Source organism: Gorilla gorilla, chromosome 15 (genome assembly GCF_029281585.2).
Source record: "Gorilla gorilla gorilla isolate KB3781 chromosome 15, NHGRI_mGorGor1-v2.1_pri, whole genome shotgun sequence".
Lineage (NCBI taxonomy): Eukaryota > Metazoa > Chordata > Mammalia > Primates > Hominidae > Gorilla > Gorilla gorilla.
Window position 1 is genome coordinate 111204557 of NC_073239.2, and position 25039 is coordinate 111229595.

At 41.5% G+C, this 25039-nt stretch overlaps 2 protein-coding genes across 7 annotated transcripts in view; one reads left to right on the forward strand and one right to left on the reverse strand.

Moving 5' to 3' along the window:
* PPP4R4 (protein phosphatase 4 regulatory subunit 4) overlaps window positions 1–7902 on the forward strand; it is a 105103-nt gene extending 97201 nt beyond the window's left edge. For all 6 annotated transcript variants that reach the window (XM_031001973.3, XM_055361374.2, XM_055361371.2 and 3 more), the window contains 2 exons: window positions 3613–3760; window positions 6862–7902. In XM_031001973.3, the coding sequence (XP_030857833.1) occupies window positions 3613–3760; window positions 6862–6886 (173 nt within the window). In that variant the 3' untranslated portion in view covers window positions 6887–7902. The remainder of the gene's footprint in view (window positions 1–3612; window positions 3761–6861) is intronic.
* Window positions 7903–11555: 3653 nt separating this feature from the next.
* SERPINA10 (serpin family A member 10) lies at window positions 11556–21478 on the reverse strand. The gene is made up of 5 exons (XM_004055625.5): window positions 21399–21478; window positions 18080–18847; window positions 16490–16763; window positions 14315–14465; window positions 11556–12404 (listed from the first exon to the last, which is right to left on the reverse strand). The coding sequence occupies exons 2-5, from the start codon at window positions 18795–18797 to the stop codon at window positions 12213–12215; spliced, it is 1335 nt and encodes a 444-aa protein (XP_004055673.1). The 5' UTR covers window positions 18798–18847; window positions 21399–21478; the 3' UTR covers window positions 11556–12212.
* Between the last annotated feature and the right edge of the window lie 3561 nt (window positions 21479–25039).

Below are 25039 nucleotides of genomic sequence, written 5' to 3' on the forward strand. Positions count from 1 at the left end.
AACTAAGAAGTGATTATGGCAAGGTTGCAGAATATAAGGTTAATATATGAAGGTCAGTGTAAGGTTAATGTGCAAAGTTGAGTATGTCCTATATTCCAGCAGTGAACAAGTAGGAATTTAAAATTAAAAGCAAAATACCATTTACTATCAGCACTCAGAAAAATGAAATACTCAGGCATAATTCTAACAAAATATGTACAAGATCTATATAAGGAAAACTACAAAATTCTGATAGGAGAAATCAAAGAACTAATAAAGAAGGAGATGTCTCATGTTCATTGCTAGAAATACTCAATATTGTCAAGACGTCAGTTCTTCCCAACTTGATCTATAAACTAAATGCAGTCTCAGTCAAAATCCCAACAAGTTATTTGGTAGATATCAACAAACTGTTCCAAAGTTTACCTAGAGAAGAAAAGTCCCAGAATAGCCAACATAATAATGAAGAAGAACAAAGCTAGAAGATTGACACCACCTGACTTCAGGACTTAGTATAAAGCTACAGCGATCAAGACAGTGTGGTATTGGCAAAAGAATAGTCAAACAGATTGAAGGAACAGAATAGGAAGCCCAGAAATAGACCCACGTAAGTGTAGTCACATGATCATGAACAAAGGAGCAAAGCCAATACAATGGAGAAAAGATAGTCTTTTCAAACAAATGCAGCTGGAACAATAGGACACCCACATGAAAAAAAAATTAGATCTTTTACACCCTTCACAAAAATGTATTCAAAAATGAATCGCTGTTCTAAATGTAAAATGCAAAACTATAAAATTCCTTGAAGTTAACATAGGAGAAAATCTAGATGACCCTGCTTACGGTAATGACATTTTAGATACCATGTCAAAGGTGCAATCTATGAAATAAAGAATAAGCTGAAATTCATTAAAATTAAAACTACTATTTGAAAAATACTGTCAAGAGAATGAGAAGGCAAGCCACTGACTGGGAGAAAATGTTTGCAAAACACATAATCTGATAAAGGACTTTTATCCAAAATATACAAAAAACTTGTAAAACTTAACAGTAGGAAAACTAACAACCTGATTAAAAAATGGGCAAAAACTTGAACAAATACCTCACTGAAGAAGATATATAGATGGAAAACAAGCATATGCAGAGATGTTCCTCATATGTCATCAGGTTTATGCAAATTAAAACAATGAAGCCCCATGACACACCTATTAGAATGGTCTAAATCCAAAACGCTGACAGCAAATGCTGGTGAGGATGTGAAGCAACGGGAACTCTCATTCATTGCTGGTGGGAATACAAAACGGTACAGCCACTATGGAACATCAGTTTGGTAGTTTCTTACAAAACCAGACATTCTTACCATATGATCTAGCAGTTGTGCTCCTTGGTATTTATCCACAGGAGTTGAAAACTTACATCCACACAAAAATCTGAGCATGAATGTTTATATCAGCTTTATTCATAATTGCCAAAATTTGGAAACAAACAAGTTGTTCTTCAGTAGGTAGATGAATAAACAAACTGTGATACATCCAGACAGTGGAATATTATGCAGTGCTAAAATGAAATGAGCTATCAGTCCATGAAAAGACATGAAGAAACCTTAAATACATACTACTAAGTGAAAGAAGCAAATTGAAACATTGCAACTATATGACATTCTGGAAAAGATGAAACTATGGAGACAGTAAAATGATAAGTAGTTGTCAGGGGTTCGGGGGAAGGAGAAATGAATAGATGGAGCACAGATAATTTTTAGGGCAGTGAAAACACTCTGTATGATACCAAAACGATGGAAACATGTCATTTATATATTGTCCAAATCCATAGCATGTACGCCATTAAGAGTGAATCCTAATGTGAACTGTGGACTTTGGGTGATAATGACATGTCAATGTGGGTTCATCAATGCAACAAATGTACCACTGCTGGGAGACATTGAAGTTGGGAGGCTGTATATGAATGGGAAGATATGGGAGATCTCTGTACCTTCCACTCAATTGTGCTGTAAACTTAAAACTGTTCTAAAAAATAGAGTCTACTTAAAAAGTAGTGCTGGAACCATTGGATATCCATATTAAAGAAACAAAAACAAAAACAAACCCTGAACCTTAATTATTTGTTAAATTTATATAAATTTAAGGCATACAAGTTCAGTTTTATTACATGGATATATTACATAGTGGTTAAGTCTGGGCATTTAGTGTAACCTAATAGTGTACATTTTACCATTAAGTAATTTCTCATCCATCATCTCCTCTGACACTCCCACCCTTCCTAGTCTCCAGTGACAAGTATTCTACATTCTATGACCACATGTACACATTATTTAGCTCCCACTTATAAGTGAAAACAGGCAGTATCTGACTTTCCATTCCTGTGAATCTCAAGTCTTATCACTGTACACAAAATTATACTATACTCAAAATGTATTATAAACCTAAGCATAAAAGTGTCTATATTTTCTAAAGAAAATACAGAAGAAAGTCTTTGTGATTTTGGATTACACAAAGGTTTATCTTGACCATAAGACAAAAATATCAACAAACTGGACTTAATCAAAATTAAAGCATCTGGGCTTTGAAATAGAGCATTAAAAAAAAAAGGCAAGGCATAGATTTGGAGGAAATATTCATAGCATATGTACCAGACAAAGAATTTGTATCCAGAATATATACAAAGATGTCTTTATAAAAATTAGGCAACCAATTTTAAAATGGGAAAAAGGTTTGAACATGAACTTCACAAAAGATACACAAGTAAGTGCATGAAAAGATGCTTAACGTCCTAATCATTAGGGAAATGGAAATTTAAAAGCAATAAAAAAAGCACCCAAGGAGATATCACTTCACACTTGCTAGAATGTCTAAAACTAGAAAGACTCACAATATCAAGTGTGTGTGAGGATGTGGAGTAACTCTCCAGAATACTCACATGTTCCTGGCAGAAATGTCAGGAAAGAAAAGAAATTCTGGACATCAATTTGGCAGTTTCTTTTGAAGTTAAATATATATTTAGTGTATGACCCAGCAGTTCCACTCTTTGGCATTTACTGAGAAGAAACTAAAACATATGTCCACACACAGACTTGTACGTGAGTGTTCATAGCAGCTTTATTTGTAATATATAAAAACTAGAAAAAAATAGAAATGTCTATCAACAGATATTATGGGTAAACAAATTTTGACAGATTCACACAATACCGGTCAGAAATAGAAAGGAAGGAAGTATTGATACATAAAACATGAATGATTTTCAAAATTATGCTGAATGAAAGAAGCCAGACAAAAAAGAGTATATACTGTATGTTTTCATTTATATAAAATTCTAGACAATACAAACTAATTTATAGTTGACAGGAGTGGTTTGCAGAGGGAGGAGGAGGATTGTGATGGGGTATGAGGGACTGTTTCATAGTGATAGACATGTTCACATCTTGATTGTGGTGATGACTTCATGGGGGTGTACATATGTCAAAACCTTAACTTTTTGCAGTTTGTTGTATGTAAATTATACCCTCATAAAATTGATTTAAAAGGTGAAAAAGTTAGCTATCATTAACCTTTTCTTCTCTTTGGTTACCCTCTTTGTTAGTATATTTGATATGTCTGACTTTATATGTATTGCTTTCAGATGATTCATTCCGGACTCGTAATGCCAGCAGCGTTCCATCTTCCTTTTCTCCTAATACTCCCTTACCGAGTACTTCCCGTGGGACAGGTAACTCAGTTGACCCCAAGAGCAGTGGAAGTAAAGATACACAACCACGGAAGGCTACCTTGTAAGTAATCAAGTGATGTCAGACTGAGTGTATTATCCTACTCTTTTGCTCAACACACTTTCCTTCCCACTTAAGTACTTTCCAAAGAATAGAAAATGTCTGTGATGAGAAAATGTTATAAATTAAAGGGTATTATTGTCACATGTGACTCTGTTATGTTAGTTTATATAGAATAACTTATATATGGCAAAGGCATTATAACCTTAGGGAATCAACAGGAAACATTTAAATGGCTCCCACTAATGTCTGAAATCTATTTTTTTTCTATGAAATGTTTACATTTAGGGAATTTATCTCTAAGAAGGCATCCCTTTAAACACCTAGCTTAAGGATATGGTATTTAATCACCCAGTGTGCAGAAAGATTGGTACAGCTGATGTCACTTAAGAAATAAGTGGCAGCATGGAACCCAGAATTGTGAGTCCAATCAACTGAAGAGATTTACAGACTGTATTGTGTCTTGAAGCTGAGGTTATAAAGGGCCTCCTTTCTCCTTTTCCCCCATGATTCCTTTCAATGTGCTGTTTGTATCTTGTTTGATTTGTTGAAGTCTTTCTTTTACCTTAAATATTTAAGAGAGGGGTACCATAAAAATCACCATGATAAGAGACTATATCAGGTTATAAATGATTCAGCCAGGATACCCAAACCATAGTTACAAGTTAGCCATTTCATATAGGACACCTGAACCTTCTGGTTGGAACAGACTTTTAACAAGATTTAGATTTTCTTTTAAATGTATTTTAGTGAATGCATGGACATTTTTGAATAAAGTTTCTTAAATGCATTCTTTTGCAAAAACTGTGCTGGAGTCCCTTTTAGGATCTGATTTAGGCTGTTTTGCATTGCTATAAAGAAATACCTGGGCCTGGGTAATTTATGAAGCAAAGTAATTATGGCTCATAGTTCTGCAGACTTTACAGGAAGCATAGTGGCATCTGCTTCTGGGGAAGCTTCAGGAAGCTTATTATCCTGGTAGATGGTGAAGCAGGAGCAGGCACATCACATGGTAAAAACAGGAGCAGGAGAGAGAAAGTGGGGTTGGGGGAGGTGCCACACACTTTTAAATGATCAGATCTTGCGAGAACTCACTATCACAAAGAAAACACCAAGCCGTGAGGGATCAGCCCCCATGATCCAAACACCTCCCACCGGGCCTCATCTCCAGCATTGCAGATTACAATTCAACATGAGATTTGGGCAGGGACAAACATCCAAACTATATGTATTCCAAATTGTAATTGGTCGTTGGGTAAATGCCCAACTTCATTCAAAATTTAGAAATAAGTTTAGAAATAAATGTATTGACTAGAGCTCAAGGAAAGAGGACCAATGTACTATTACAAAAATGTAATAGTAATAGAAAAAAATGAACATTGATATTACAGGTTAGTGTCAATGCAGAGTATATTTTTATTTACAGAGAATGCTCTTTAGCTATACAATTATTGCTCGCATGATTATACGATGGAAGTTCCACTTAAAAGTCATGAAAGTGCCAGGTGCAGTGGCTCACGCCTGTAATCCCAGCAATTTGGGAGGCCGAGGCAGGTGGATCATCTGAGGTCAAGAGTTTGAGACCAGCCTGGCCAACATGGTGAAACCCTGTCTCTACTAAAAAATTACAAAAATTAGCTAGCTGTGGTGGCGTGCGCCTGTAATCCCAGCTACTCAAGAGGCTGAGGCAGGAGAATCGCTTCAACCCGGGAGGCGGAGGTTGCAGTGAGCTGAGATTGCGCCACTGCACTCCAGCCTGGGCAACAAGAGTGAAACTCCGTCTCAAAAAAAAAGTCATGAAAACAGAGGCAGGACGTGGTAATGGTGTATAGAGAGCTTTGTGTGCCTCGTTCCCAGCAGCAGCTAAGTGGTTGTGCAAAGTTCAACTCAGCGCACTGGCCCTCGCTGTGCGTGTCTGTCACATGACAGGGCTGTCTCATGGTTCCTCCTCCTCTAAGGTGCCTTCTAGCTCTGGCATCCTGAAATCCTCTTTATTACCCTAAACCCTCTTCCTCTGAAAAGATTGCCCTGAAATTCTTCTGTTGAAGAGCATATTTAGTAACATCAAAAGTAATCTCTTGTCCACTTGCTATATTTTTCTAAATGCCATAGGCATTTTTTACAGTAAAGACCATTGAAACCCAGTATATTTATGCTGGTTCTCCTTTCTTTCAGATTACTCTCTTTATCTGTTGTTTCACTGTTGAGCATGCTTTTCCTTTTCATAGACTGAATTTTTTCTTGTTCAACATACATAATATGTAGTTATTTATATAATTTATATATATGTATAGTTGATTAAAAAGTGAATCTAGAAACAAACATTTTGATAACAAATCACATCAGGTTTATTTAGTCTTTTCTGATTCTAAAGGAGGAACGTTGATATCCACAGTTGCTTTTTTAACTTGTGACTGGGTATACAAGTTTGTAACTATATTTCCATCTGATGTGGCACTTATATGGATCTCTCTTGAGTGCACACTGCCACATGGCTGGATGGGTGATGATATCCACATTGGTCTTTCTTCTGTGAAATAGTATCCACAATTCAAAATAGGCCATATCCAAGTGAAAATATGTTCTTTTCATTTAAAATAAGCCTGTGAGGTGATTTTGGAAAGTATAATTTATCTTAATTTTTGCTTCTCAAATTCTATGCAATACATTCCCCAGCTTTTCAGTGTCATTGAGATGACACATTTGGTATTTAGGAATATTAGTGTCTTAAAGGAAGCATAGGTATGTTATTATATCTTGTCTTTTAAGGCAGTTCATATATTTATGCCTATGTAACTTCCATTATGGTTATGTAAAATTAAAAATGTAGGAAAAATATGAATTAAATTGAATGCTATGTTATATATACACAGAATTTTTGGTAATTAAAGATCATTCCAAGTAATCTTTAATGTGTAATTCATTTTTTCCCTTAATCAGACTTCTCATGTATTAGAATTATTCAAAGTAGAGTATCTATATATTTTTAATTTACTTTGTACACATTATATGAATAACATTTTTCATATTTTTTTCTTTTTCTCCCTTTCTCACTCCCTCCTTCCCCACCCTCCCTCTCTTCCTTCATTTCTTTCTTCCCAAAGAAAATCCAGAAAATCCAATCCTTAAATCAACTGCTTGATGAAGGAGGCAAAACAAAGGCAGCAGGAGATAATGTGATTGGTACACAAAAGCTAAAGCAGTGGCTGGGGCTTTGTTTTTAAATTTTGGGTTTTTTTTTGTTGTTGTTAATGAGCAGAAAGAGAGACATAATGACAGCTGATTTTAAACTTTTCATATTTCAAATTAGATTCCCTAGGAGGTATAATATATATTTCTTGAGTAATAATGTGGTTACAGAATTCCAATGTTATAGTGAAGTGTAATGAAAAACATCTCTAGGAATGTGCTTTAACCACTGCTGCAAAAGAGACAAGTCTGCATTTATTTGTGCAGGAAACCAGCTATTTAATTGTTCTAGAGTTTTAGCATTTAAAAATCGTATGAAAGTCTACGTCAGCTGAATTGTCCTAGCTTGATAAGCACTTGGAGGGGGACTTGGAAGGTAAGAAAGATACTGCATTTTCTCATGACTCTCCAAGCCCACTTGAAAAGTCACACTGAAAGGATGCAAACAGCCGTCTGCGATTTTGGCAGCCCTCTGGATTGTGGTGACAATATGCTGTACCCGGACATTCCCAAATTTAAATTTGGCAATGAAAATTCCACAAAGATTTCTGGTAACTTTGAGCTATAAATACCTTAAAAATAATAGATTGATGATTTTCTTTATTTCCTAGAGAATTTATTTTATAAATACTTTGTTTACATTTTAGATTGTACTTGTCTTTATTTAATTTAAAATGATGAATCTAGTCTGAATCAGCTGTTATTCCAAGCTATCATGCTTAAGCTATGTCAACAGCATTTATTTGTACTAATGCTAATATTTCCATCAAAATTTGCCTGTGGAATATATACACTTCTTAATTTTAAACTGTCAGTTCTTGAGATATACCGTGTGAAGCTATTGTCAGCTTCTCTATTTCAAAATGCAATCAGCATATAACTATATTGATATTAGAAGATATTTGTTTTTTAAAATATATCGATGTATGATAAAGATGATCTAATTTGTGAATGCATATGTGTGTGTGGTTACTTTTTATAATGTGAAATAATGAATAATGAATTTACTCAAAATAAAACATAGGTTAATGAGATACCTGTGTTTGTAAAAAAAGTCTTAAATACTTTCCTGCAGTTTTTATTCTATAATTAAAGAGTAAGATAGTTCATTTTTAGGTAGTGAATAAAAGAAATATACCAGCGTCAACTATAAGAGCATAGTTACTCAGTGAGAGACCTTTTCATGCCATTTGTTTTCCTTCTTCCTTCCATATGGCTTCTTTGTGGCTATTTTTAGTGATTCTTAATAATATCCTTTGCCAAAGGACAATCAGGTAAATGGAATTGTTACTGCTCATTTCGTCAGTAGTTAAAATTCAATAGGTATGAGAAATTTGACAGTACTGGTTAATCAGTATACTCACTGTGGATTTCATTTAACTGTTTTCATTATGTCTCCTACTAGCACCAATAATGTGGAACTGAATATATTAAGATCTGGAGAATGTGGTACAGAACGAGACATCAAAATTGCATCAGTTTTTTTGGTGCTTTGATTCATAACATTCTATTAATTTAATAAAATGGAGAATTTCAATTTATTTGTTATAATAAATTTAGCAGAATTATAAGGTTTCACTTTCCCATGATGCAAATGGGAAAAGGGGAAACTGATTTGACAGAGAGAAACAACTACTGCTTATAAAGTTCAGGAATGTAGAGCAGTCAATTGCAGTCTTAGTCCTAGTTAGTACTAAGTTATCAAAACTGTTCATCAAAATTACTTTTGGAAGTTTTTTAACAGAACATGACATTTCCTAAAATCTTTGAAATATTTATTAAAATTATACTCTCAAGGACAGATATATAGAAACAGGATAAACAGCAAATTACTGACAGTTATGAATAACTACATGTATCTCCATTTATATCAAAAACAAGATGGATACTTTTGTGAAAGTTCTCAGTTTAACAACTTATCAAATTAATCCTTTAAGCTAGTTGTATGGCAAAGAAAAATCTCCCTCCATCTGTAGTTGTAGGGAAAAGGGACATCTTCATCATCATTTTGTTAGTTACTAAAACTTGCATTTTTAAGAACAAGTCCAGGAATTTCACTAGTTAGCCTTACAAGCTAACTGTAGAGCTCACTTTTACTGCAGAAATGGAGATAGGTCTATAAAGGATTTTACTTAATAGAGGTTAAATAAGGAGCACATAAAATTTTTCTTTATAACCTCATACACATTTAAAAAATCATTTCTATTATTTGACTTCCTGAGCTTGAATATCTTAGTCTGGAGATGAGTCAGTTTTGCCATACAATTAGTGGATATATGAGAAATCTTTGAATTGAAATGAAACAGGCTCTTCAGCTGGAGTGGAAGTTTTACAATGAAGATAGAATGAATTAGATTAAGTCAGTAACCTGTTCTCAGTTGTTACAGCATATATATGTGAGAATGTGTGGTTGAGTGTGTCTGTGTAGGAACAATTTTTAAGACTCGACACTTGGCCGGGCGTGGTGGCTCATGCCTGTAATCCCAGCACTTTGGGAGGCCGAGGCGGGCAGATCACAAGGTCAGGAGATCAAGACCATCCTGACTAACACAGTGAAACCCCATCTCTACTTAAAATACAAAAAATTAGCCAGGCGTGGTGGCAGGCGCCTGTAGTCCCAGCTACTCGGGAGGCTGAGGCAGGAGAATGGCATGAACTCGGGAGGTGGAGGTTGCAGTGAGCTGAGATCGCACCACTGCACTCCAGCCTGGCTGACAGAGCAAGACTCCATCTCAAAACAAAAACAAAAACAAAAACAAAAACTCGACACATATATAGTGAAGACTTGTACAATGTTAAGATTTCCCCCTCTCGGTTGGAAACCCTGAATTTGTGTGTATGTATTTGTGTAAGGTAAGTTACATTTTTTATTGGTCTGCGTTTTTCTGTCATGCCTGTGTACTTGGGAAATCTGAAACTGAGTGTCTTAGGAACGTCTTAAAGCAAATATGGGGGAACATTAAAAAGTATATTTAAAATATAGAATAGGTCCATTTTCTACCTTAAAGAGTAGTATATTAAATACAATTATTATGCTGTTGTTGCTTTGCAGTGTATGTGGTGGGAAGAAGGCAGGAGTTTTTTATCTGCATGTTATATGAATCCTTCAATAATAATGTACCTTTTTATTACTGGGTTTGGCCATATTGATTTCAGTGAGTATTGTGCTCTCACAGACTTATTTTTCCAGATTTCATCTCTTAAAAGTGGGAAATTTGACTGGATGCTACTTTATTCCTCTTTCTACTATTTTTCCACAAACAAATCTGACTAATTGAACACAAACAAGGTGACTTAAGAATGTCAGTTAGAGTTAGTCCTCTGTCTTTGGCCCTCTAGGGCCTAGAATTGCCTGTCCCTTCATAAGTGTCAATTAGTACTCTTGGAATGAATACAGGAATGAATTTTATTTTATTAATATGCAGTCTAAATACTGACTTTTCATCAGTCCAGGTTATGGAATGATGAAAAGTCAGTATTTAGACTGCATATTAATATTATTACCTATTCACATTACTCTGAATTATATTAAACAACTAATCAATAAATGAATTTTAGGTTTTTTTAAACATTAGATAGCAGACAGACAGAAATCCAATTAGGCATTTAGTTAACATAGTTCACACTGTAAATCAGCTCTATTCAGGATTCTCTGAATATAGTCTTTTCTGTTTCTGTGACAGAAAATGACTGCCTAAGGAAGATTAGGGATATTTACGATTTTCCTTTTCACCCTGGGACAAAGTTCGTGCTTATATTCTGTTTAACCCCCGTGGGTAGCTGTAGTGCATGCTGTTTACCTGGTCCCCATCAGATGTTTTAGATGGAAGGAAGAGTAAAAAGGGCTTGGGGACTAGACTCAGGAAAGGTAGGCTTCTGACTCTGCCATTGCCACACTGGAAGACCTTGGACAAGTATTTTGTTCCCACTGGTATATAAGGTATGACTTATCCACTAGATGCAGAAGACACAGTGCCCAAGGCTGACAGTACTGTAAGGGCCCATGAAGGTGTTTTGCTTATTGCCATATGCTAGACATATAACTTTGAAGCTAGATATGCAACTTTGAAAGACGAATATATTCATCTTTCTACCAATGCAGCCATAGAACATATATATCTTCATGAAGGAAGGAGGAGTCTACAAGGTTAAACGTGCCTAGGGCCCATGAAAGTAAGCATATGGACCTGTTTCTGGGTCCCTCTTTCTTTCCTTTGTAAAATGAAGGTATTGAACTAGATGATCTGTGATTCAGCCAATGCCTCTGCCAAGCGATTTGATGCACCATGGAAGCAGATGCTGTGATCAGGACTGGTTAGAGCTATTTTCTTCTGATGTCAGTCAGCAAGAAATGACTCCGTAATAGATTAAAATAAAACACTTATTTTGCACCAGAGAGAAGGAAAGAGAGAGAAACACATGACTCAAGGAGAATGTGTACGTGTGTTCCTCCCAAAGGCTTTATCTTGACATAGTGTTCTCATCTACAACTTTTTAAAAATCCAAATATGTGAGCAACAGAGAAAAGATATTCTACCCAGCTAGTCTTTAGCCAAGTAACTAAGGTTCTTAGAAACAAGCTTAAAATACCAGACAGATTGCACAAACATCTTAAAAAATATGTATCAATTTAATGCTTTTGTAGTAGTCCTCCCTTATCCATGGTTTTGCTTTCTGCAGTCTCAGTTAACCATGGTCAACCATGGTCCAAAAACATTAAATGAAAAATTCCAGAAATAAACAATCTAAAAGTTTTAAGCAGCATGCCATTCTGAGTAGTGGGATGGAATCTTGCATCGTCCTGCTCTGTCCCACCCAGGATGTGAATTCTCCCCTTGCCCAATGTCTCCACACTGTCTATGCTCCTCGCCCATGAGTCACTTAGTAGCCTTCTCTATAATCAGTGTGACTGTTATGGTATTGCAGTGCTTGCGTTCAAGTAACTCATTTTACTTAATGTTGTTATTATTATTGTTAATCTCTTACTGTGCCTAATTTATAAATTAAACTTTATCATAGGTATGTATGTGTAGGAAAAAATATATATAAGGTTCAGCACTGTCCACCGTTTCAGGCATCTGCTGGGGGTCTTTGAATGTATCCCCCTCAGATAAGTGGGGACTACTGTATTTATTTGAGAACACCCTAAACTAGTTAAGAACAAAAGGAACACTCTCCCCTGCCATCCACTGCTGGTATCCTGTGTGTGTTTGATACCTCAGATTCAGCATCTACTACAGCACGAAGTGCTTATGCATGTCCTGAATTATAGGAGAGTCGGATTCACCACCCTGCCCAGAAACAGAAGCATTCCAGAGGTTTCTTCATAGATCATGAAATGAAATGGCCGGTCCACTTTGATGACAGGAGGCATGGAATAAGCAGTAATTTCTGACAAGATTCCTGCCACTGCCTCAGTGCCCCTTTCATCAACTTCAATCACTGTTCTTTGTAAAACCTGGAAAAGGAAATAACCATTTGTGTGGCAGTGCAAAGGAGGAATTAAATGAGCCCCTTGAAATTCTTCACAGTGGTCCTACCCATGGGGTCATGCTCCTGGGATTTAGTGGAGCAGGCCCATCTATGTTAAGAGGAGTGGTCTGGGGTTGCACCAGGGACTGCCACAGGAGTCTCAAACAATACCAGGAGACCTCAGGAACCCAATGTGAAGTATTGTGGAATATGTGAAACACATTCCAGGTGTGGACTCAGGATGCACTCATGCATCAAATCTTTATTGAGCATGTAATTTATGCTACTAATTCTTGAGCTGAGCTGGTGCTCCTAAAAGGTTTTCAAGCTGCCTGGATCCCTTGAGTCCTCTGACTTTCCTTTTGGCAGGCAAGGTGGAGGCAGAGAATGGCTAGTCTTCTGTAGCAGCTTCCCAGCACCTGGTACTACTCAGGCATTTTCTGGGCCAAGCCCAGGGGTCCCTGGAGCCTTCCTGAATTCTGGCTGCCTATATTGTGGCTGCTTGCTATGTTTGGGAGGCCCTTTTTTACAGAAACAAGATGTGATATGAGTGACGTACCTATATAATTACTGTGTTATAAGAGATAATGAAAACATAACATGTAATTACACTGATTTTCACTCCAGGAAATTCCCTGATTTCCTAGAGGAAAATTAACTCCCCAGAGCAAAAAGAGAGAGAATATTTAATCATTTACAGTTTAAATTTCATGATGACCCTTCATAAAGCAGCAGCGCATTTCAGTTTTTCATGTGTTCATAGCAGAAACACTTTCAGGTGCTGGTCTGAAGGATTGTTTTATTTAATTGTCTTACCTCTCGAGGTTGTAAGACCTGATTCCAGGCCACGGTTACCCTACTGTGTCCTACTTAAGTGGATGCCATTTTTAGTCTCTCTTGGAATTGAAAATTGCAATTGTATAAGAAAATATTAAACCACACAGCTAAGGAAGAATGTAGAGAGATGTAGCTGCCATTTGGAAATGTGTGGGAGCATTTTTATAGTGATGACTGGAGTTTCCTACTGGCATTAGTGAACATGGGCCAGCAATGCTAACCAGTTCCCTGCAACATGCACAACTGCTCTGGACAACAAGCAGTTCCCCTCAAAACCAAGAACCCTTCCACTGAGAAACACTGAGTAACTGAAGGGATTCTATGTGGATGGTGACAAAACTTGTTCTTAGTAGTTTTAGAGATAGAACTAGGAGCAGAAAGTATGAATCAGAAGTTACAGGACTCTCTCTCTCTCTCTCCATATATATATGTATGTCTCTCTCCATATATATATATGTGTGTGTGTATATATACACACACACACACACACATATACACATATACATATATACATATATATACACACACATATATATATATACATATAACAATTTTAGCTATTTGTGGATTGGGCAGCTCTTCAAAGAAATGGTGAGTTTGATGTCACTGGAAGCATGAAGAGGAAGAGACAGAAGTTGGAGGGCTATTTCGTAGGGCTATGGAGGGGATTTCCACAAGGAGGGAGAAGTTGGGCTAGATGATGTCTAGGGGTTTGTTTCATTGTAAAGGTGGTGTAATTTCATGAACTATTCAAGTTGTATTCAACATAAATGATGATGCCTCTGTAAACCAGTTCTATTTCAGGGTCAAATTTCTCCCTGAGCACTTTAAGCAGAGGGGGAGAGGTCTGCTTAAAATAAATTAGTTGAAAAGTTATTTTAATGAAGTTGCTTGAAATTCTTAAAACATCCAACCTGGGTGCTATTTCAAGTATTTGGGACTTAAATCTAATTTTCCACTACAAGTAGGTATTTTATCAAAGTTAAATGGTTTGTAAAAACATTTGTTTTGGTGACATTTCATGCTGAGGTTGGGCTCTGATGAAAGATCCTGACTTACCCTGGATACTTGGAGATTTCTTCCAGTAGCTGAGAGTTCACTAAGGTCAGCAAAGGGTGAGAAGATTCTTCTGATTCCCATCTGCCTAAGCAGCTCATGCATCTCATACTTCTGATCTAGCTTGAACTTCGGAAAGAAAACTTCCATGTTTCTGTGGTACAAGAACAGATGATGGTGAAATGTAGACAAAGCCCTAGTCTATGGACACCAAAAAGGTCACAATTTTTGTTCTTTAAGATTATTTCCATTAATGAGTCTTTCAGTTGACTATGTAGTTCATGCCATTCTTTTACAGTGGTCTACTCAGGGAAAATATTTCTAGCTTATCAAATAGTACTTCAGCTTCAGTGAATGAGTTTTATTCCTCAGCCAGTGACTCACGTTTTCTTTAGCAAAGTACTTATGTGTTCGTTTCCCTATATTTTAAAAACAACCTGAGTTAACAGCTGCTTTTAGCAGTCCTGCAGCCTCCTGGATGATGGCTGTTTTCAGCTCCTGGATTCTGCAGACCCGAGGAGTCTGGGAATGGATGGGGAGGGGAGCAAAGAAAACTTTCAACCCCTACCCATCTTTAGCCAGAGAAGCTCTGATACCATCTATTTTGTATACTGGAGTCCTCCTTTGAAAATATGTTGCTTGAAAAGATGAGTTCTGTGGCTCAAAATAAAATTTTTTTATTTATTTAAAAATAATTGAGGACATGACATGTCGAAGATTAATTTAAAAAGTTATTCATTCAGCAAACATTTCTTGAGGGCTTATGATGTTTGGGGTTCATTGTTAGGTGCTAAAGATATGAAGAAAAATGAAAGAAGAATAATGAAGATAAAACTAACCCTGGGGACCTTTAGCTGCACTTGTCTGCCAAAATCTGAGTCACAGGATTCAGAAGCCATAGCCATGGAATTCGTATTGCAGCCATTTTCCTTGTACTCCAATAGGTGGATTAATTTATTGGGAAGACATTTTAGTGCCCACTCTGTGCTTTCTTTTCCTCTCCTCTGTATTTACAGACCCCAACCCTGTCATGTGTCTAGATTCTAGTTCTATGTTGATGACCGAATTTATATCTCCGGCCTGGACCTCACCCTAGACTCCAGATCCACCTGTCGTCTTGACATCTCAACTTGGATGTCTAATAGATATTTCTGTTCCAAGTGTTTAAGACTGAACTTCTGCACTTACCCCAGACCTGTTCCTCCCCCTTTCAGTAAATGGCAAATCCGTCTTTCCAGTTGCTAAGGCCAAAAACATTGTGATCACCTTTGACACCTCTCTCACCCACATCCAATCGATTAGCAGATCCTGCACTTCCTAATAGATCCAGAATCCAGCCACTTCTCACCACTTCCACTACCACCACCGCAGTCCAGGTAGCAGCATCTCTACCTGGATTGCTAGTAACCTTCTAACCACTCTCCCTTGCTTCCATCCTTACCCTCTAGTGTCTTTTCTCAACACAGGAGCTTATGTGATCCTTTAAAAACAGAAGTCAAATCAGGTTGCTCCTCTACTCAGAACCATCCAGTGGCTTCCTGCCTCTCTCAGGAAAGCCCAAGTCTTTTCTGGGGACTGGGCCCCTGTTTCCTCTCTGATCTTATCTCCAATTGCTGAAGCCACACTTGCCTCCTTGATGTTCTTCAAACCCACCAGGTACACTCCCATCCCAGAACTTGTACACTTCTGCCTGTAACATAACACTTCTCTCCCCGAATATATCCACATGGTTTATCCTTCATCTTCAGATGTTTGCTTACTGTTACCTTCTTGGAGAGGCCTTGTCTAACCTCCATCTGCATCCTGATGATGCTTCTTGTCCCCTTCCCTGCATTATTACCTATTTTTAATTTACTCTTTGTCTTCCTTCAATAGAATGTAAGCTGCATGAGGGCAGACTAATTTTGCCTGTTTTGTTTGCTGATGGATCCCTGGCATCATATATTTATCACAGTCGCAGAACGTAAAATACTGATGGACTCAATGAATGAATCAGCCAGGCACTCTGTGACAGATGCTGGGGATAGAGTGGAAAAAAAGACAAATGCTGCCCTGCCCTCAGGAAGCTTATAGCTCACTGGAGGAGACATTAAATCACGGTGCATTCAATGAAATTGTGCTGAGTGTTTGCCAGTACAGAAAGGTAGAGTTTGTATAGGGTGTGGGCAAGAGTTGTACCTGGTTTTCATGTTTCTGAGCCATGTCTCCACCAAGTCTGTGGTCAGGTAGTCTTCAAGGGCGAGGTGGTCACCCATTTTCTCCACGAGGACCACCAGCATGGTGGCATTTCCTTGATAGGGCAGTTTGAGGACATGACAATGAAAATTCTTGTCAAAGGTGGAGGCAAACTTGCCTGCACCGTACATCATGGGCACCTTAATGGTCTTGTACTTGTCCAGGTGGAAAGTGTCGACTTCGGTGAAGACAGGGTCAAATGGGGTCAGCCATTTCCCTGAACAAGTAAGAGAAGAACTCATTGCAGAAATTCCCTCTTTGAAAAGCATTGTTCTTGCTCAAATAATAGAGAGGGAGCCTTCTATCTCACTTCTCTCACTTCTCGTCTTCTCGTTCCAACTAGGAAAGGCGTTCCCTAATTGGGTTGGCTTTTCCACAGCTCAGGCAGGCAAAATAAATTTCCCCAAAATTTTCCCCGTCCTCTAGCCCAGCTAGCAAAATGCAGCTCCACTCGCAGGCCCTATTGGGAATCGCACACGAAAGCAGGGAAATGTTTCCTAACAATCCCTGGCTCCCCTCATTGTCCTGGACCTGAATGGAATTCACAGTCGTTCCCTCATAGTTGGCTCCAGCTTAGAGAAAAGCCTTTGCCTGGCACCTCTGACTGCCACTTTGTCTCATTCACACCAGGCACAAGCACGTGCAGAGTCCAAGGTGGCAGGAGTGACACTTCTCACCCACCCACTGTTTAGTGTGGTTCTCAGAGAAGGCCCCACAATGCAGAGGCTACTAGCAGGCAGGTACATTACTCTCTACATAAATGTCTGCCCTGGGGGTGTGGCCTGGCTGGTTGTAAAGTGGCTTCCCCCGCCGGAGCTTTGTAAGTCTGGTGCCAGCTCTGCGAAAGTGGCATCCAACCCACGTCCAGTGCCCCATTAGGGAGGCAGGGCTGGACAGAACCTAGGATCAGGGGGTCAGGAGGCCCTTGTTTGGGTTTTGCCTCTGCCACTTATTGTGTGACCTTGATCAAGCTAACGTCTCTGAGCTGGTTTCATCTTTAGAAAGGAGACAACTCCTGCTCTACCTGCTGATTGGCAGTTTGGAAGAACAAGTAAACAGTAGATACTCAGTGTCTGCTATGTGCCAAGCCCATCTGGGCACTTTACATTCATTGTCTCATTTAGCCTCTAACACTGTAGTAGGTGAAGTGTCCCTATTTTCTATAATAAGAATCTAAGGGCAGAGAGTTGGTCAAAAAGTAAAAATGAAGGAGCAATGATGCAATCCTAAATCCCCCAGATAATCCCCCAGCCCCCCTTTTTTTGGAAAGACCCTATGCTTCTAAGTGTCAGAGGGGAGCTGTGTAGAGTGCTCTGAAAATTATAAGGACTACAAGCACATAGGATACCAGGGAAGGGCCTCAAATGACAGTGTCTGGCACTGTTCAATATGTGTATCAATCTGTTTTTGAAACGTGAAAACACATTCATAGAAAATCATGTAGCGTTAACCATATGCTGGCCTAACGAAAGGAAAGGGAGAGACAATTGTAGGGCCCTGTGGCCTTGGGAGAGCAGAACATTATCAAAGTACCTTTGAACAAGATGTAATCCACAAGAATTAATTTGGTTTCAGGATCAATCTCATCAAACAGTTTGGGAATTTTCCCCCCAGTCTCTTTGTTAATGTAATGATTCATGAGCCTTTTGGCCTGTGAGGCATTGCGAAAATTCATAGGCACGCACTCTGTATCAAAATACCTCTTGGATAAATTGAAGAAAGTCTCCTTGACATCAAAATCCTTGTGGATGAAGGCAAAACTCCCCTGTGTGAGGCCCAGTTCCAGGTTGTGGGAGAGGCTGTCTCTGAGTCCCTTAAAGAGGGAAGGCAGGAGCCCGGGCTTGGTGGGCTTCAGGGCCTGCAAGTGGAGCCCTCTCTTGATCTGGGTTTCGGTCGGCCCTGTGGCCCCCAACATCAAGCCTGTCATGGCCAAGGACATGCCAAATGGAGAGAAGACCATGTTGCCATCATGCCTCATGGAGATCTTTCGCAGCAGGCTGAATCCGAAGTTTGAAGTCTCCTTGGCAAGCTGCTGCCTGCTGGCCATCAGCCAGGCTTTCTCTTCCTCACTGGCCTTCTCCTCGCTGGCCTCCTGCTCATCTTCCTCTTCCTCCCTGGGAGCCTGCACTACCCTGCTGGTCTGGTTCTGAGGGGCCGGGGTCTCTGGCGACTGAGGACTGGGGGCCAAGCCAGGTACCAGCCACACCTGTGCCAGGAGGACAGAGAGCAGGAGACTTGGCACCACCTTCATGTGATCGGCTGTGGAGGCCAAGGAGTGCCTCCCTTCAGCTGCAAGACTTCCTGTGGAGAGGAGAGGATAGAGATGGTTTTAATGCCTCCTAAAATGTCTTTGGGGATAGTAAAAGCTTCTTCAGGGACCCTGCCTCCTTCCTGTGGCTCAAGTAGGTTAGCCCTGCCCCAGGGAGACCTAGAGCAAGTGTGGGTGACATTTGCTCACCCAAAGAGGGGACATTATTTCACAGAGCAAAACCTCCTCCAGTTCCCATTCCTTGCCAGGCCAGCAGGCAGCTCTCAGTCCTGACCCCTTTTTCATTCATCCCGTCTCCTCCCTGAGGGCCAGGGCAAGAGAGTCCACTCTGGGAGCAGGAGGCAGCACAGAAGGTGGGGGTCTGAGCAGGTGGAATCAGGGGTCCTCACACACCTTTCCTTGATCTGCTTCATTCACTGCCCTGACCATCTGGTCGTCAGGCTGCCCATCCAGATGGGTGGCCGGCCTTGCCCTGTGCCCTATTTGGGTGGGGATTGGAGTGCCTGCATGCCCGTTAGGCAAGGAAGGGGGGAAGTATTGGAGCTTTCCTGGATTTTTGATCAAAATTCTCTTTGCACTGCACCTCTGCTATGCAGTTCCTTGGAGGTCTTCCTTCCTTCCTTCCTATAGCTGCAGCTCCCAGGTAGCAGGAGGCCCTGCAATTCATACAACCCACTTCTGGGCTCCCTCCACTGTGGCTTCATAGAGCCCTCACAGCCACCTGGGCTGCATGCTGGTTCTCACTGTCCTAGGCTGCACAGCGTGGGAGCTACACTTTTTCACCGTTAGCTATCCCCTTCTCTGTCGCCTTTTAGGCTCCCTCCACATCCTTGGACACAGAGCCTGGCTCCTGAACACTTCCATGTTTTCCATCCAAATACATGGCTTGGGACTGGGCTGGGCCACCTGACTGTGTCCAAACTCAGTTCTGGTGTTCAGCCACACTGCAGGCCTGATCCCAGAGGCTGGCTGGGCAGAACCCCTGGGACACCTGCCCTCCCTCATCCTCTCTCTGGGCCCACTGCCCTGGGAGGGTCTGGGTGGGGTAGGCCACCCAGCCCAGTGAGTGCAGGGTGGATGCTGCCGGCCTCACAATAGTTCCCATCAGCAGAGACCCTTATTCTTGACCAAGGTCACCTGCAGCAAAATGTGTTGACAGGCGGTGCTGCCAGGCCTCTTCTCCCTGATGCAGGGGCTGAGTCCTTATCTATGCCTGGGACAAAACCGCCTCCAGCGCCAGGGCCCAGCATGTTGCCCCTTGCTCGGGCTGAATGGCACCCCGGAATTCAGGGCCTCACTCTGCAGTCTGAACGGCACTACCCTCTACCCTGTAGAAGCAGTGAAATACTTCCACTGTGTTTCCCAAAGGACACTGTTGAGGAAGCTCTTTTTGACTCTAAATGGCAAGCCCGCATTCAACAGGTCACCCAAGTATTGTAAACGTTGGGTAAATAGCTCTTTCAGTGTAAACGCAGCCCAGTTTCACGCTTTTATTGTTATGGACTGAATGTGTCACCCCAGAATTCATAAGTTGAAGCCCGAACCACCATTGTGATGGCAATAGAGTTGGGGCGCTTGGGAGGTGATTAGGTTTAGATGAGGTCGTGAGGACAAGGCCCCTGTGACAGCACTAGTGCTGTCATAAGAAGAAGAGAGCAGACTCCCCCTCCGCACCTCCTCTCCATGGGAGGACACGGTGCGAAGGTGGCCATCTGCAAGCCAAGAAGACAGCCCTACCAGAATCCGGCCACGCTGGCACCCTGACTCAGACTTTCAGCCTCCAAAACTGTGAAAAATCAATGGCTGTTGGAGCCACCCAGCCTGTGGTGTTTTGTTAGAGGAGCCTGAGCTAAAACGATTACGTGGCATCATTTAGTGCTACTTTCTACATTAAGACCACACAGAATACTCCTGAATTCAAGGTTACTTCTCCCTGTACAATGGTCAGGAAATTAGCCCAGCACGCCAACCAGATGTCACCACCTCCCAATGCTGAGTCTTACCTTCCTGTTTTTGGAGCTTGTCCTGCAGTCTGCAGTGGTAGCCCAGTAATTCCTGGGCACTCCTGGACATATATCGCCTAAGGTCTTTGTAAAGTCTTTGCTCATCTACCCAACCCTTTGGAGTCTAGGCCAGGAGTTCAGGGGGCACTCCTGGACTAGGACACCATCCAGCATGGTGAGGACACACCTTCCTAGACAGAACCCGGGCAGTAAGGAATCACCAGCTCACCTGCCACTTCTCAGCCCTGGGAGAGCACACATCCTCGCCTCCCCTCAGCCCTGGGAAGGGGGGCCCTGCTTACTCCGGCTGTGAGTTGTGGTGGGTGAAATATCAAGCCTTTCAAGCCTCTTTCCCTTGGCCTCTTTCCTGCAGAGGAGCCCCTTGTGTCTATAATTCGCCTCTTACCCCACTCCAGCTCCCAATCTGTATATACAGTCCCTGTGGAGTGTAGGATGGAGGTCTTTGCACTGCTCAGCCACACAGCCCTCACATGGGAGCCCGCCCAGGGATGATACCATCCTTCCCGGTCCCTCCCTGATTAGACTCATTGAAGCTCTCCTGTAACCCACTGCCTCTTACCAGTGTGTGGCCTTGGGTCCTGGAAAAGTCCTTCATTCAGAGCAGAAACCAAAGCTTCAGCTTTGCAGCCCAGAACCTTCAGCAAATATTTGCTATTCCAAAGTATGATCCCCTGTGGGACGGTTACTGATTAACATCCTGCTTGTGATGGTGGAGTTTCTGGAAAACCAAAGACCAAGTGGGAGGCTTCCCATACTCCGCAGCTCCTCCTATAACCCGGAATATGACCCAAATCCCATCACAAGAGCTTCTGCCTTGCAACTCAAGGCTTCGCCCCAGTAAGATTCAGCTCTGTCAGGGTAGGGTGTGGGGGATTTCTCTTGAGCTGTTCTAGGTGCTGAACACCTCGAGAAAGAAGGCACTGGGGGATCCCATGGATGCTTCCTGAGTCCCCAGCCTGGTACTGGACACTATGAGGATGTGGGTTGGGGGGCACAGCAGAAATGTTCAGGACCTGTTCTCTCAGCCCCCAAGGAACTGGTCAGCCCAGTGGGGGAGGCAGACAGGTAAATCACTACTTAGAGTACATAGCTCCTTTCAAGGTAAATTTCCTGCTTCGCAATGTTGCTGGACTTGAGACTGAATCCTCGGGTACTCAGAGTTGAGGCTGGTGGAGACCGTTTACAGCAAAACTTTTCAGACTTCTCAGACTCTCTTTTTTAATATATATAAGTAAATATTTTGTTATGTGCCCCTTACTACTACCATTGAAGTGAAATGTATAGCTAATATAATCTACCCACAAAATTAAAAAAATAATAATAATGCTGTAATGATAATATGGAGGCATAATAAAAGAGAATAATGTGTCCCTGAATATGGCAGTGCTGTGGCCTAAGGGCCTGGGCAGGTGCAGTGAGGCTGTCCAATGTGGAGCCCGCGGGAGGTCGCTTGTGTGCTGCTCACTGCTGGCCAGTGAACAAGACAACCAATGTTACTACTAGGGATAGAGTTTTTGAAATGGTAAATAATGCTTGATAAAGTTTCAAACAAAATAAAATATAGATCTTTCCCTGATTTACACGGTCATTGTCTTCACAGAAAATGCAGTGTGTAGTAAAACCTTGGATAAATATTGTATTTTTATATGAAATAAAGCAGCCCCAGGACTGACAGTCTAGGCTCAGATAATCCCACGTGAACTTGAGGTGGACATGTGAGTCCTGGGGAACCCGGCGGCCTCTTCATCATGGGAGACTGCCCTGCGTGTTCTGGTATGTCTGGCATTGCTAACCCTCAATCCTTAAATGCTAGTAGTACTCCCCACAAACGTTTGTGAAAGGCAGACGTGTCCCAACAAGTTTCCAGAGTGTTCCTTTTGGGCAGTACCTGCTCTGTTAATAGGCAGTTCTTTAAGAGGTGAAAGTGAGGGTGTAGAGGGGCCAGGCTGGACTCACACCACGCACAGGAGTCAGCCTTTGCCTGCCCATCCAGGTCGAGCTCTGCAGCTGCGGGCTTGTGGATTCCCATAAAGCAGGGGCTGTTTCCTCCAGGCCTGGGAAGGTGTCTGCTTTGCTAAATGTCTCAGCGGAGCCAGCGAGTGTGCAGGTCTTAGGGCACAGGGTTTCTTTCTTTCTTTTTTTGAGACAGAGTCTCTGTCTGTCACCCAGGCTGGAGTGCAATGGTGTGATCTCAGCTCACTGTAACCTCCACCTCCCAGGTTCAAACGATTCTCCTGCCTCAGCCTCCCGAGCAGCTGGGATTACAGGTGCCTGCCACCACGCTAATTTTTCTATTTTTAGTAGAGACGGGGTTTCACCATATTGGCCAGGCTTGTCTCAAACTCCTGACCTCGTGGTCCTCCTGCCTTGGCCTCCCAAAGTACTGGAATTAAAGGTGTGAGCCACCATGCCTGGCCAGGGCACAGGGTTTCAGAAATGGATCCTTATAAAGGAAGGTAGCAGAGTATACTGGGAAGATTGTGAAGGCTTCAGCCAGGCCATCGCCTCCTGCCCTGGTGTGAATCTGAGGTCCTCTGCTCCCAATTCCTAGCTGCTGGGATGTAAGTTAACCTCACCGAGCCAGCCTTTCTTCCTCTGTCAAATGGCCAGAACTCAGACTCTGTCCTATGAATATCTCTGCAGCACCAAGGAACCAGGAAGGGGGTAGATGATGTTGCTCCTAAGGCTGTGAGCCCTGGACCCCAGGGTGTGGCTCAGAAGTCCCTCTCCTTCACGGAGGACATTATTCCTGTACAGCTCCCAACAAGGGAGCTGCCCACTCTTTGACCTTTAGCCCTCCAGTTAGATGGGAAAGTGAGAAAATTCAATGCATAGCACTGTAGCCTGAGCTCTTTTACCAGCAGCATGACCCTGAACAAGCTACCTAACCTCTCTTAGCCTCAGTTTACTAATCTGTAAAATGGGGCGCCCCAGGCTGAGCTGTTAGGACTTCTGAGAGGATGAACTGAGGTGGTGCTTGTGGAGTTGAGTATCTCGCCCGGTAGGAAGGAAGTGCTACAGGAATGGCATTTGTTGCATAATTTTAGAGCCAGATTGAACCTCAGAAGTAAGTAACCTTGTCCCCAGGCTTTGATTTTATAAAGGAAGATATTAAGGCCCCACCATGAAGGCCTTTCCTGCTAGAGTTAAAGCAGAATAGACCAGGCTGTCTGACTTCCAGTTGTTATGAACTTTAGCTTCTCACACTCCTTGGCCAAAAACGATTGGGAAAGCTCTGACGGGAAGGCCTCTGGTGATCCAGATAAACTCAGAGGCAATGCAGAACCCTTCCTGGAACTCCCCTCAGGCAGAAGGCACAACTTCTGAAAGCCACTCTTCAGGGCGACATTGAGGGGCTTCTAAAGCAAATTTGTCCAGAGACCTACAGGGTTAAATGTCTGAAAAACAAGTGTTAGGGCAGTCCTATGAGACCAAAAGCAGACTCCAGGAAACAGTGAGAGAACTGCAAGAGTTTACTTTGGGTGGATCAGATGAAGGGGGTGTTTGGGTAGGTGGGTAGTAAAAGAAACCAGACTATGTTACCCCCTGATATGGTCTGTCTGTGTCCCCACCCAAATCTTATCTTGAATTGTAGCTTCCATAATTCCCACGTGTTGTGGGGGGTACCCAGAGGGAGATCATTGAATCATAGAGGTGGTTTCCCCCATACTGTTCTTGTGGTAGTGAGTAAGTCTCACGAGATCTGATGGTTTTATAAGGGGATTTTTAAGGGGAAATTCCTTTCGCTTGGCTCTCATCCTCCCTCTTGCCTGCTGCCATGTAAGACCTGCCTTGATTGTGAGGCCTCTCCAACCACATGGAACGGTGAGTCCATTAAACCTCTTTTTCTTTATAAATTACCCAGTCTTGGGTATGTCTTTATTAGCAGTGTGAAAATAAACTAACATACCCCTAAATATGCCTTTCTGATATAAAAATTATTTTTGAACTGAAGGTAATTAAGAAACAGCAAATGGAGAAATAGTTTTCTCTATCTTTCCCCCTTTCTTCCTTAAGACAGATAAAAATTCCTCTTTACTGGAAATGACTCTAGACTCTTATCAACCCAGAGATGGCATCAGAGGAATATGCAAACAAGCCTTATTCCTTTAGTTTCCTCCCATATGTTTACCTTCTGTGATTTCCTGCCCTTGGAAGCATAAAACCACTTCCCTTGTCCCGACCCATGATTTTCCCACT